This window comes from Harpia harpyja, chromosome 22, assembly GCF_026419915.1.
Source record: "Harpia harpyja isolate bHarHar1 chromosome 22, bHarHar1 primary haplotype, whole genome shotgun sequence".
NCBI classification, from domain to species: Eukaryota; Metazoa; Chordata; class Aves; order Accipitriformes; family Accipitridae; genus Harpia; species Harpia harpyja.
The window spans coordinates 5,991,414-6,005,321 of NC_068961.1; the positions used below are offsets into that span (position 1 = coordinate 5,991,414).

The 13,908-nt window shown below is 38.3% G+C and overlaps 1 protein-coding gene across 2 annotated transcripts in view; it reads left to right on the forward strand.

The window, feature by feature from the left end:
* The window catches only part of PUDP (pseudouridine 5'-phosphatase), a 74,977-nt gene that overhangs the window by 5,740 nt on the left and 55,329 nt on the right, over positions 1 to 13,908 (forward strand). Inside the window, exon 1 of one of the 2 annotated variants that reach the window (XM_052773850.1) lies at positions 13,004 to 13,034. The exons of the other annotated variant lie outside the window; for it this stretch is intronic. Within the exon in view, the coding sequence (XP_052629810.1) occupies positions 13,019 to 13,034 (16 nt within the window). The 5' untranslated portion in view covers positions 13,004 to 13,018. Of the gene's footprint in view, positions 1 to 13,003; positions 13,035 to 13,908 lie in introns of those variants that run through there. 2 annotated transcript variants of the gene reach the window in all.

The following is a 13,908-nucleotide window of genomic DNA, read 5'->3' on the forward strand; positions in this document are numbered from 1 at the left end:
TTTGTAGATTGTCCATCCACATGATTGCCTGTTGTTTGCGGTTAGAGTAATCCAGAATTGGAGCATAGTTCAGCATCTGTAGAACAGGGATTTTTTTTCATTTCTGCAATGGTTAACACATTTCACAATGCCATGGGCAGCATTAGCAATGATCTTTTTTTCTCCCTGGGGAGTTAACGAAGGAATGCTCCCAAGCTGAAAGATCCATGATTTGATTTTAATATTGCACGTAAGTTACACACAAATGCAATGTATTTTTTGTGCTTATTTATTTCTTTATTAGTTGCACCAGACCCAAAGCATTTGGTTTTAAAAGAAAATAAAAAAACACATGCTAAATAAATTAATCCCAAGAGATTTCAGATTTCCACTGTTAATAATGTGGCTTTCATTTTCTGACTTTTACACACACTCAGTTGTATAGAGGACCTTTAGCAAGCGGAGAGGTATGTTTTGAAGGTGCTGGGAGTCTAAAGGTTCTGTTTAGTCATTTTAAAGATGCACACAGCAGTTTGACCATTTATAAAAATTAGTCTCTTTCTGTGCCTAAATGCAGATTTTCAAATCTGTTTTTAGATGATAAGGTTTTATATTTGTTGGCTGTGTACATGGTTTTGTGTATAAAGTTCCAATTATTTTGCTTTGAATGTAAATAATAAGGTGTCATAAATGGAATAGAATTTCATACAAAGAAAAGATGTATAGAATTTTCCCTTATAAGAACACTATTTCCAGCTGCTGCATTCCAATTTTCTTTTTACTTAAGAAGGAAAATAACATTAACAGCCCTGGATTTATTATTCTGCATACTGGCAGTAGTTACACTGTATGCCATCTTGGGCCCAACTCTGCAGCTCTTATTCTGAGTAGCTGTAATTCATTCATCTAGCCTTGTTGTGAGTTGGCTAATTGAACTCTTGAGAGTGGAATTTTTAAGGACACCTTAATTTGTCTGGGTAGGACAGTTTGCCAGCAACATTCTTCTCTGTGAGTTCTGCTGGTGTATTTTCTCTGTGAGACAATCTGATTCTTGAATACCGGCATTTATACTTCTGATGTTGGGGGGGGGGGGGATTGGTTGTTGTTACTATTTTTAACTAATTTTTTACTTTTTTTTTTTTTTCACTTGGCAAAAGACCTTAATGGTGATGATAATTTTCACAATATGAACATTGCTCTTTTAAAGAACAGGAACTATGTTAACTAACAACACAAAAACAATTAAGCTAAATATCTTTTTGCTTCAAACTTGATATCTATTGCTTTTGTTATGGACAACTGATTTTCTTTCACACAATGTAGAGACTGCTGGTGATTGTTGCTGCTGCTTTTATGTGTTACTGTACCTCTCCGTATTGATCCTCATTACTTTCACAAAACTAGAGAGAAGTATTTAACCAAGATCATTTTTGTATCTTACAGTGGTTCTGACAGAGACTCCTGACCTTGATTTATCCTTTTCCTCCCCCTTAATAATAATAATGATAATACAGTGTTCTGACCCAAAGCTCCTTAAGGTATTGCCAACCTTCATCAAGATTTTTCTTGGTACTTAGACCAGAGAAAACCATCCTGTTTTATTTATCTCACTTTGACTTCCTTTCCTTCAATAACCAGTGAGGATTGCTTGTCTCTTGTGGCTCTTTTTTTGATGGCTGACAACTTTTGTCTTTTTTTTTTCGGCAATATTTTGCGTCTTGAAGGGTTGCACACCTATTGACAGTATCAGTGTTTGCTGTCTCTATGTATGCTTTCTGTGCTTGTGCAGCTTTTAATAATTTTTAATTCCTTTTATAATAAATACCATTTTCCATAGTAGTTTGGCAATAAATCTGGTGCTGTAATTTGGAAAAAATTGCATCTAAGTGGACACTGCTCTTTCCCAAGTATGGTTTTGCTGTTGTTATATATAATAGCTGGTTTCTTTTTAAAATGTATTCTTACTTTTCTTCCTCCTTCCCTTTTGAGGTATATGAAGTATTTTTGTAAAAGTCATCAAATAAGTCCCACTTCTAGCAGACTGTGTGTCTCTGATGAAACAGGTTTATTTCTAGTTCTTGAAAGCTTTCCTTTGGGCACCAGTTATGTACAGCACTCCATATATTACTTTTTTCCTCTGCTGTTAGTTTTCACCTTTGCTGTACCTGTGTGTCGTTCTTTTGGGCAAGTTTCATGTGCAGTTTGTCTCAGGATAATGCAAGACAACTGAGAGGAAAGCCCAGTTTATTATTTGTCAGCCCAGTCTTTCTATCTAACATCCATAGGAATTTACTCATGACCTTTGTCGTTGTATAATATGTACGGCGTTATACAGTGTCTCATTCTCCCAGCTCATTAATACGCGTTCTCTGACCTGGTGTAATAGTTCCAGCAGCCCCTGTGTAACCTTTGCTCTCCAAAGAATAGGTACATGCTGGTCCTTTGCAGCAGTCCTGAGCTTGCGGGTGCTGAACTCATTGGGTTTGCTGCCAAGCAGCTCAGCCCTCTTGTTCACTCCTGGGCATTGATTGTCTGCTGTGCATAAATATTAGTTCACTCAGGTTCTCTTTCACAGCATCGCCATATACTGCAAATTGCCTGCTCGTGTTAGGGCATCTTTTTGAACATTATGTCTTTAAAATTGTGTTCTGCTTTAATCGGTCCATTTGGCTGTAATGTAAATGGTGTATTCAAACTAATAGACCCTCATTTGATTACTGACCAGCCATGAGGGAAGTGTCTTTGTTGGATTGGGATGTTTTATGAGTTTGATGCTGGTACTGTTTATTTGGGAACACTTCTACTGAAGAGGAAAAAATTTGCACTAGTACTGGAAGAAGAATGGAGTGAAAGATAATGTGTGTTTAATGAAAAAATTGGGATTATAGTGTATCAGAAGGTCTGAAGTGGGAGAAATTAATGGATTTAAGGTGGAGCATGCGTACCCTGAGACATAATGCCATTTGAATAAATTGTTCTATGGTAAAGATTTTTTTGTTTTGTTTTGTAATTTACATACAGAAAGCTTCTTTGACCTGTCTCTTCAGGGCAAAAGAGTAGACCCATGCATGCCTCTGAAGTGACATAACCTTGGATAATGTCATCATTCTGCTACAAGACCATTACTGCAAAAAATTAAACCATGTGAACTGGTGGATCTTTTTATGCTCAGACTGAATCCTCTCTATAGCATTATATTATTATTGGACTAACAACACGTTCTTTGCTTTGTTGCTCAGGGGAGATGGAGCCACAAAGAGCGTATCACAATGCAATAAATTTCTAGTCTTTAAAAATTAAAACCAGTGTTTCATGGGGAACATATGTCAGGAAAATGAAAATATTTGGGCCACTGAGGTATTGTAGTATATCTAATTGCTACTCCACTGCCTAATAACTTGCATTGTTATTATTGTTGTACATCATATTTTTATGATATTTATTCTTCTCCCGTATTTAATTTGAACATCTTCATTTTCTATGAATGAAATCTAAGAGTAAAGAGCAAGAAGTAGTGTTGCTATTCTGGTTTTGTGTGTTCTAGAACTTTAAACTTTTAATGTGGCAGTTGATTGCAAATTGTACAGTATTGTAAAATTTAGTTTCTTAAATTGTTTGACTCACCATTGACTTTGCAGTTTACTGTTTATCGTGGCTTTGTCTTTTTCAAAAAGGAAGTGAGTTATTCCCCTTCCCTCTTTTGGAACTTGTGACTTGTGACAGAGAACAGGTAATTAGTGTGTGCACATGGAAGCACTGTAGAATAACAAGATAAAATTGAAGTTCTAGGTTCTATGGGTTAGGTTAAAAAAAAAAGTTTTGCATCTTTATACTGTTTGTTATACTAATGCCAGTTCTACTATTTATTTTTAATTAAAAAACTCCAGAGTTCTCTCTTACAGATTAAAAAAAAAGGTTTTGGTTTTACCTGCTAATTGTATGCAAAGTTTTAAAGAACTTTTGGTGTGTTTTAGCTGCCTGTTACCTGGGTCTTCATACTATTAGAAACAGCTGCATGTCCTAAAAACCTCACACTTATACCACTGCAAAATTTCTGGGCGGCTGTGATCTGTCACATAGAACCTCCCCTGTCCAGGCTGGTCCCTGAAGTGCCCTGAGAGGAGAGCTTTCTGGAGTCTGCTGTAGCACCATTACTGCTGTCCAGACCATTCTTTTCCTATGGAAAGCAGGATGGGGGAGAGAGGAGGCAGTCTACACGTATGTTGGGACAAGATTTGAAATAACATGACCTGAGTGCTTCTAGGTCCCAGGGTTTAGAAATAGCCTATGATTTCCAAAATGTATACATCGGACCTACAGAAGTAACTGTACTTATTAATGGCAGTGTTAACAACATGTAAGAGTTTATGCCAGTACTTATGCGTAAATGCAAATATACTTTGTACAGCAGTCTTCATATGGCATCTTGGTCTCTGAGAAAACTTCTGAATTTTGATGGCATCTTGGGAAGTGTCATAGCATTAGGAATTCTCTTCTTTTATGTTTATTTTTGTTAAGGTTTTTCTAAGCCTATGCTCTAAATTCTGCAGTTATCGTTCCTTGGATATATTATCTTAGTATTGCTTTTATCTCAAAATATATTTCATAAATAGAAGAAAGTTTGTGAAGTGTTCATCATGGTATTAGGCTCTCTGTATATGCTAAATTTTTTATAGGTATCTGTTTGTTTTATGGACTTCAGAATCTTTCAAATAATATTCCTCCAGTTTGGAAATTTCCAGTGCTCTACAAAACCCTACAAATCCTGGATAAAGCTTTAGAGATACAGGGGATGTTTTTTCATGTGTGTACGTATACAAAGGAGAGGATTTCCTCCATTTAAAATAACTGTTAAGATAATGAGTGGCTTCTCAGTAACTCTGAAGTTGTCAAAGAAAAATGCCTTAAAAATATGTCAAAATTTTCTTGAAGAAGTCTCTTTGCATAAGAGAGAATTAACAATAAAACTGGATTATATGGTTTATAAACTAACTGGCCCTTGTTTTTCCCAAATCAAAGCTCTTGGCTTTAAGAGTTGGCATTTCGGGACCTGTAGCTGGTTTCTGTCTGCATTATACTGGTTAAGGCTGCTATCTACATAAATCTATGTTTCCCCCCGCCTCTCCTCCAGGCAATGATACAAGATGATTAAACTATGCATGGTTTTTCTCTCCTCATTGCCCTGGTTAATTGAGAAATGGCTATATGTTTGTAGAAGTTTCTACTAAGAGGGGAAAAAGAAAAGCCATATTCTAAGATTTATAGCAAAACCATGGAAGTTATTCCCTTCTTCACCCATTCCCTTTTCTAATACTGTAGTTCAACATGGAATAGATTCATGTTTTCTTTTTTTTTCCTTCTGTCATAATTGCAGCTTTCAGGGGACTAAAACAAATATTACCGTTTGACCCAAATGTTTCTGTGTTTGTATATAAAGAAAAGGAAGGCAGCGTACTTTTTTTCCTCAGTGTGCTCTTCTGAAGATATGTAGTTTACCTTTCTCTTCATAGCATCTTGCATGCTGAAATTGTGAGCTACAGTTCTCTGCTTTATATTCTAATTGTATGTACAAGGAATTACATTTCACTGATGTTCTAACATTATTCCTAAGTATATCTCAAAAGAGTTACAGTAGGAAAAATACTTCCAATACCCATTCATTCTTTCTGGGTTGGATCCTACATTTGTCTTTCTTCTCTTCTCCTTCTTTAAAGTAGCCTTCTTGTGCTGTTAATTAAAAACAGTCTTGCTTTTGAAAAAAAATACCCTGTAAGTTTAGGCCCAACTGAGATTTGATCTAATTTTCCTAGAAATTGTTCTCACTAAAGTCTTGAAATCCTCAACTTACCTGAGTCTTCTTGACTTGACAGCTGACTTGATAGTGTTTATCAATAATTTTTCCCCAAAACCTTGTTCTTTCATGCCATTCTTTTTTTAGAGGTGAGCACAGCATGGAAATACATCATTCAGAAAGATTGTATTTGTACTCATGAGTTGTTACAAGGTGCCCAATACATAGGTGGTGTACCATATCGGAGGTATAATAAGGTGTACCTTACAGATACCACTCTTTCCTTAGATAGAAGTAAAGGAGTTCATACAGGTGTTAAAAAATCCTACAGTTCTGTTTAAATAACAGTGCCTACTCCTCTCCTCCAAGCTGTGAAAGTTTTTATTGGTAATACAGGCCCAGAAGCATAAATCAAATACTCAACATAATAGTTTACAAAGGTCAATGATTACAGGTATTGTATAACTGTACTCAGTGGTAGCCGTAAGTTTGAAAAATGTACTACCCACTTGAATTGTCTATAATGGAGCCTTTGAGACAATTATAGACTACCAAGGAAATTACTTTTTCACAGAGTGATGATGATGATGTAATTTAATGGCTTCAGTACTGACAGTGTAGATGCTTCCCATTTGTAGTTCAAGACCTACTTAAGCTCCTCTGACAGTCCATGAGAGGGATTTAAATTCTCAGGAGACATGCTGCATTTTCTATAATTAACAATAATAATAGGGTAGAGGGTAGTCTCAGAAGATATCCCTTTCCTGAAGAAAACAGCTTTAATTCTTGTATAATTTCATTTTATTTATTTATTACTGGCAAAGCTTTAAAACTCTAGAAAATCAAGTTCGTAACAGAAGTGATGACAGGCCGACAGCCCTGTAGCAATACCACCATGAACCGTGTCAACCTAACACAAGAAAAAAACCCCTCCAACCTCTTTGCTTATGACAAGCTCAGTGACTAAAGCTGCCCTTAACATTTTAGAGGGTAGACCGTAGCCATGTTCAACAGTGTTCAGCTCTGTTTTCTTTGATTGCAACATTTCATATAATTGGATTCTTCTATTGATAGTTAATTTGCTCTTCAGACAACAGAAAAATCCAAAAGGCTTTTCAGCCTGTTAATGGAATACCAGATTTGCATTTTTGTGCAAAGTTTTCAATCTCTTTGAAAACTACTAGCCAGAGGCTGTTAGAAAGATGTGGCCTATACTGCGTTGGCCTCTTTTCAGAAGAGAAGGGCCTTTGGTGACCAACTGTTCCATTATTATTGCAACTTGTATACCTTCTAATTCTTTTTTCTTTACATTTAGGAAACACGTAAGTTACCCTGTTTAACTGGTTATGCAACTTTAACTGTATGTCTGGGACGAGTTATTCCTTCTAACAGTTTCAAAACATAATGTGTCAAAAGGTATAGCCTTAGGACTTCATCTTTTTATCTAAAAGTCATTTAAGTTCCAGTGGCTCGGTTCAGTGTATTCAGCAAATGAAGCAGACATTTTTTATTTTGCTGATTGTAAGCTTGATTTTAGATGAAGCAGAAGTAAATTACTGGAATGGGGTCAGGGATGCTATTTAGTGAACGGTGTCTGTTACAAATGGCGTTTTTCAGAGTTATTTCATATTCAGGTGTTAGTAACTTCTACTTCATTAGAGATTTTGTGTGTCAGTTCTGTTTGGATACTGCTAAATACAGCTGTTTATAATTGTTTTCATAGTTATTATATATAGTTGCATAAGCGATGCTTATAGTAATAATTTCTAGCTATTATTTTTGCCACACCTTGTCGGGTGTTAATCAGAAAGACTAATTTTTTTCCTAATTTCCTTAAAGTTCTTGCCTCTTTCTAATTATGAAGCTGCCTGCAATGCACCTTCAAAAACAATTTTCACATTTACAAGCAGAATGATAGCAAATTGTTGCTATGGAGCGAAGAAATTTTTTGTAAATCTAAGTTTGGGTTAGTTACTGTGGAATTGGAAATGTGTACCTTATCTAACATATTTATATTCAGAAACTGAGCTTGATTGTCTCTTGCTTGTACCATTGTGACTTAACTTATTTCAGAAGATTTGTACCTAATTCTGAGTAGTGAGAGAAAGGCTACTGGATTTTTTTTTTTTTTTTTTTGGATGGAGGGAAGGAAATTGGGGCTATTTTGGGAAATAAAGTAAAAAGTCTCCTCTTATCTGGTTATTGAGCATATGCTTTGCCATCCTGTCTTTTTCAAGCGCTGTTGCAGTAGAACTAAGCACATCCTAGCGAAGTAACTCCCGTGTCAGGCTTATTAAATTCCAACCACAGGGGAGTGAAGCTGCTTGTGTCTCAAAATGTAAACTTTGACCTCGGCTTGCAGAACTGAGGTAGGAGGGAAGAAAGATTAAGTGAAAGTGGAATGACTCCTAGTTCAGTTCACAATATCTATTTTTATTTTTAGCACATTAATCATATGGAAGAATGAAATGATGGACTAAAGTTTCTTGCACTCTCTGAGTCTCTGAACACATATTTTTTATTTCATTTAGTAGGATACACAGCAGTGTTCCTTGTAACTCTAAGCTGTCACACTCAAAACAGAGTCATAACATAACATTTCCATTATGCTCAGAACCACTCTCTAGCAAAATAAGATTCAGCCTCTCCCCTTTGAGAGAGCTGAAAATATAACCTTAATAGCTACTGTTGGAGAGTCTTCTTCCAGCTTTCTATTCCTCCTTTAGTCCTCATGTGAATTGGGTTCACTGACATGTTAGTGAGATTCTCTGTCTGAACCTTTTTGTAATCACTGTATTCTTCCAGGATTGTAGTGTGGGTAAGTTTTATGTCTTTTTATAAAACATCCCTGGTAGTGTTTTGTTACTTTTCCCCTGTTTTAAACAAGAGATAGTAGAGTTTAGGTTAAGTGGATTTTGATGTTTGAAGACTGACCTTATGCTAGTTCAGAATTGACATAATGGGCTAAAATAATACTAGGTGAGTTTGATCCAAGCGCAGGACTTAAGAGGCAGATCTGTTCTCAGTCACCTCCTCTCTGCCAGAAAAGCTTTAAAAGGTAAAGTATTTTACTTGAAAGCTGGGACTTGGTCCAGTACATCCACCTTTAGGTACCTGATGTGTGCCAAACGTTTGAGTGTTCTCTATAGCACTTCACTAACATAAAGTAATTTTTGTGTGCAGTTAAGAGATTGATACTTTTTTTCCCAGGTGGAGGTCCCTGGGGTGGTTTCAAACTGAGGTGATTTGAAACCCTTTCACAGGTATTTTGCATCAAATGTTTAATTTTGAAATGTCTCCTCCACGTCTTACAGGAACTGTAGTTGATGCCTTGTATTTGTATTTGGTTTTCAGGCTTCCTAATCAGTCTGCATCTGCCATATTAAGCAGAGACTTTGTATGATGGGAGGTAGAGTTCTTGGGCAGATCACACAACTTTGTACAAGAATTTTCACAACAGAAGCCTAACTCAAAATATGCTGATAAGATTTTTGAGTTAAAGGCTAACATAATCTCTGTTTTTAGTGTGATTGTGTATACTAGTATTACTAGGTAGACTAAATCATCTATGCAGAGAGGCTAAAGATTTTCAGCAAAATTTCAGTTATATACTGGGAGGAAAACTCTACAGCTCTTCAGCAGCAGGACTGAGAATTAGTGTGTAAATAATCATAGGGAAAATAAAAGGAATCCTATTAAACAACTGTTATTGTATACTGAACTCTGTTAGTGGCAGTTTATTGGGAATATTAATACAAAGATCTAGTACTGATACAGTCCGACTGCAGCTGAGTAGCAGACTGGCTTAATTTCCTGGGAATAGGAAAAGTTCCTTTTGCCCTGTGAGGTGTCCTCAGCGCACAGCATCTGCTGTTCAGGTGCTGGAGTGCAAATGGTGTTTGAGCCCAGAAACACAAAAGCATTGTGCGTTGGATGGTGCTTTGAGCAACCGCATCTAGTGAAAGATATCCCTGCCCGTGGCCAGGGGGTTGGACTAGGTGATCTTTAAAGGTCTCTTCCAACCCAAACCATTCTATGATTTAGGTACCTATCTCTCAGTGGGTTCAGTGGGGCTTGGTTAAAAGCTCCTACGGCCAAGTATAAGTTTTTATTTCACCATGCCAATTATAAGCAAGCTGATTATAGTCTAAAACAAATTACAGTCTTCCAGTAGTTCTGTGCTTCTGCCTATGGTGTTACAAAACAAAAAGAGCTCATGTACCATCAGTCGTGGCAGTCCACTAACTTCGAGGGGTCGCGCTCTGGGCTGCAGGCTGTATTTGACTTAGGGGTCAGTTTGGACCTGCCTCGAGCTCACTGCCGAGTCTGGAGGTAGGACAACTTCTGCTGTCACTGTGTGAGGTTTTTCAGCGCTCTGTGAGAACAGCCCTCTACTCTGATCCTCAGCGAGGGCTGTGGTCATGCGACTTCAGAGAAGCCTGTGGTGTTGGAAGTCCCTTTAATTGGTATCTATACCATGGTTTTGAGGATTCACTACAGTTTTCAAACAAACAGTGATTACAGCTCATAAAACATAATTTTCAGTTTGCTGTATCACACTTGCCTCATGAATCTCAAAGGTCTGATTCCTTTTTTGTATTTTAGATTCTAGTTAGGATTCGGAGTTCTTGGTATACAGCTATTAAAGAGATACTGTAATCAGGTCTTGCAGTATCTCTGACGCTTTCCTCTTGACTAGGCTGTCGGCCATGATGAAATGTCCTCTCTCGTGGAAAATCAAGCGCCTTGATGATGTTTGGTTTTCTTCTCGTAGTGTTATCACCACAGAGAAATTACTCCATCAACAGATTTACTTCAAAAATTTTAGGCACTCTTGAGTGGATGGAAGAGATTAGCTTTATTAATCTGTAGTTCTTTACACTTCTTTTCTAGTAGTATGTTTGATACATTGCTGCAATTAAGTTCAGAACATTGTCCAAGGCCACACTGGAAAAACAATGTTTTTCTTTTCTATTAAAGTCACTCTGTCTTTTGAAATGTTTCCACTGTTTAGGAAACTGACTTTTTGGACAGTATTACAGAAAGTGATTTAGAAACATGTAACACTGAAAGCCAAACAACTTGAATTCGCAACTCGCTTAAGTCTTAATAAATATAGTCTCTTGGGCAAGCAAAAGCTTTCTGAGAATAAGGAAATTGGTATTAGAAGAGAACTGTGGCATGCTGAAGAGAATTTCCTCTTTAGTCTCATTTTGTTGGGTGTTTTTTGAGGGAGGAATAAAGTTTTCTGACTCTTTTTTTCCCCTCTCTTGACTATTCTTTTTTCCATTGTTGCTGCTTTAGGTTGTGGGTTAAACAGAGCAGCTCTGGGATGTCTGTTCAGGGAAAGCTATGTTTGTTATAGCTCTTCCTGGAGAAATTATATCTTTGTATAGGGTTTGCGTGGCAAGGTTTTGCTAGCAGGGGGGCTGCAGGGGTGGCTTCTGTGAGAAGCTGCTAGAAGCTTCCCCCATGTCTGGCAGAGCCAGTGCCAGCCGGCTGCAAGACGGACCCGCTGCTGGTCACGGCCGAGCCCATCAGCGACGGTGGTGGTGCTTCTGGGAGAACGGATTTAAGAAGGGGAAAAAAAACTGTGCTAGGGCAACTGCAGCCAGAGAGAGGAGTGAGAATATGTGAGAGAAACAACTGCAGACCCCCAGGTCAGTGCAGAAGGAGGGGAGGAGATGCTCCAGGCGCCGGAGCAGAGATTCCCCTGCAGCCCGTGGGGAAGACCATGGTGAGGCAGGCTGTCCCCCTGCAGTCCATGGAGGTCCACGGTGGAGCAGATAGCCACCTGCAGCCCGGGGAGGACCCCACGCCGGAGCAGGGGGATGCCCGAAGGAGGCTGTGACCCTGTGGGAAGTCCGCGCTGGAGCAGGTTTGCTGGCAGGACTTGTGACCCCATGGGGGGCCCACACTGGAGCAGTCTGTGCCTGAAGGACTGCAGCCCGCGGGAAGGACTCGCCTTGGAGAAGTTGGTGGAGGACTGTCTCCCGCGGGAGACCCCCCACGGCGGAGCAGGGCCCAAGTGCGGAGTCCTCCTCCCCCTGAGGAGGAAGGAGCGGCAGAGACAAGGTGTGGCGAGCTGACCCCAGCCCCATTCCCCGTTCCCCTGCGCTGCTGTGGGGAGGGAGTAGAGAAAATTGGGAGTAAAGTTAAGCCCAGGAGAAGGGAGGGGTGGGGGGAAGATATTTTTTGTTTGTTTTAAGATTTAGTTTTATTTCTCATTACCCTACTCTGATTTGATTGGTAATAAATGAAACTAATTTCCCCAAGCCGAGTCTGTTTTGCTTGTCACGGTAATGGGTGAGTGATCGCTCCCTGTCCTTATCTCAACCCACGAGCCTTTCATTGTATTTTCTCCCCCCTGTCCAGCTGAGGAGGGGGAGTGATAGAGCGGCTTTGGCTGGCACCTGGCATCCAACCAGGGTCAACCCACCACAGTGTTAATTAAGAAGATGTATTTTTTTAATCTTATGCTGACTGATAACATAATGACCTTTTTGGTTTCATTTAACTTGTGTGGTAGTGTTATCCAAGTGCCTTCGAACATCCCATTTCAAAACAACTTTTAAAACCCTTATTTGCATTCCTCAAACTGCTGCCATGCGTTGTCGGCAATGTATCGAGAAGAAGAAATACCCCCTTGGTGAAAGGCAGACTTCCTTGTGAACATGCTATAGGCTGTTCTCCTAGAGCTTGTAGTTGCTCCTCTGAATGAGAGCAGTGCTCGTATAATGCTGTTGCCTTGTGATAGTAGCTCATATGCTAATAATGACAGTGTAACTGTTACCTGACTTGGGCCTTGTCATACACATTTTAAGAAGCTACATCTCTGTTAGCCATAGGTTTTAGCCCAACAAACAGGATTGTGTAGGTACCATATCAACTGCTGTTTGCATAGTTCTGTTTCTGATGTTTAAGGGCCTGCATGAATGCCTAAGAAAGCATATCAGGCAGTTTCTATGAATCAATAGCTTTTCTATTTTTAAACCAATGAGATGCTGTCACGTAGCTGATGTTTAATAAGTACAGTTTTAGAATGTTTTAAGTTAAATCATATATATTGCCTGTATTTCAAAGCTGGATTCCTTCATGCTCTGGAATTGAAATACAGATTTCTCTTTACTTTTTCATGTGCTATTTTCTATTGGTGATGGAGTATTTGTTTACAGGTCCACATCAGAAGAATGTTTGCATGGTTTATTCGTGAACTGTTTCTTTCACTTCCCTGTGGCATTAAAAAGAATGATAAAGTGCATATGTGAATACAAGATAGCGTTAAGATATGTCTGCTATATTAATGTAAACTAAAAGCCTTTTGAATTTGTTCAGAAGCTTCTTCCCCTCCCCATAGAAGTAAAATGTTTCTGTGCATATAAAATGAGAAATTGGCTTCCTCTGTAGCTGCCATTGAAGAATTCTCCCAGTAATAGAAGCCCAGAGGGGCAAATATGTGATACTCGTTTGGGAACAGTTCTATGCAGCTATTATTTTTTGGGCACCTAACTTTCTTTTTAAGCCTGTTAGCAATAACTTGCATTCATGGTAGGACGTCTCATATCAGGGAACGGCAAACAGACTGACAGCACTTTGAGTGAGTTAGCCAGTGGCAGTGTGTTTCTCTGGACTTAGTGAAGTAATCACTGTGTAGCATATTCATGTATCTTGGAGTGTACTTATATTAATATTCTCGTACAACAGAAAAAAAGAAACAGATTTGCAAAAATTAAAGCTCCAGAACAGACTTCTACCTGCTGCCTACTAAAATGAATAATGGATCATTTCAGTGAATTTTTCTAAGTGCTAATCAAAAATATAATTATTTGCAAATCATTACTCAATTAAATTGGAAGCAGTAATTTTAATTTTCAGCAATTATAGTAATTATTTTTTCTTTATCTTTGGAAGTAATGGTTTATCAATCATGTAAAATGGTTTACCAGATAATTTGCTCTTTATAACTAGCTTATGATTTTGAAGTAGCCATTATTTGGTGCTTGCTATTTATTTTAATAGAGGCTTTACCTTCCTTTAATTTCCAGGTAACAATAAGATGAACTTAAGTGATACTGGTTATGAGAGTAGATCAGTCAAAAGGTACAAGACGTGAATACTGCAGCAGCATTTCCTTTGGT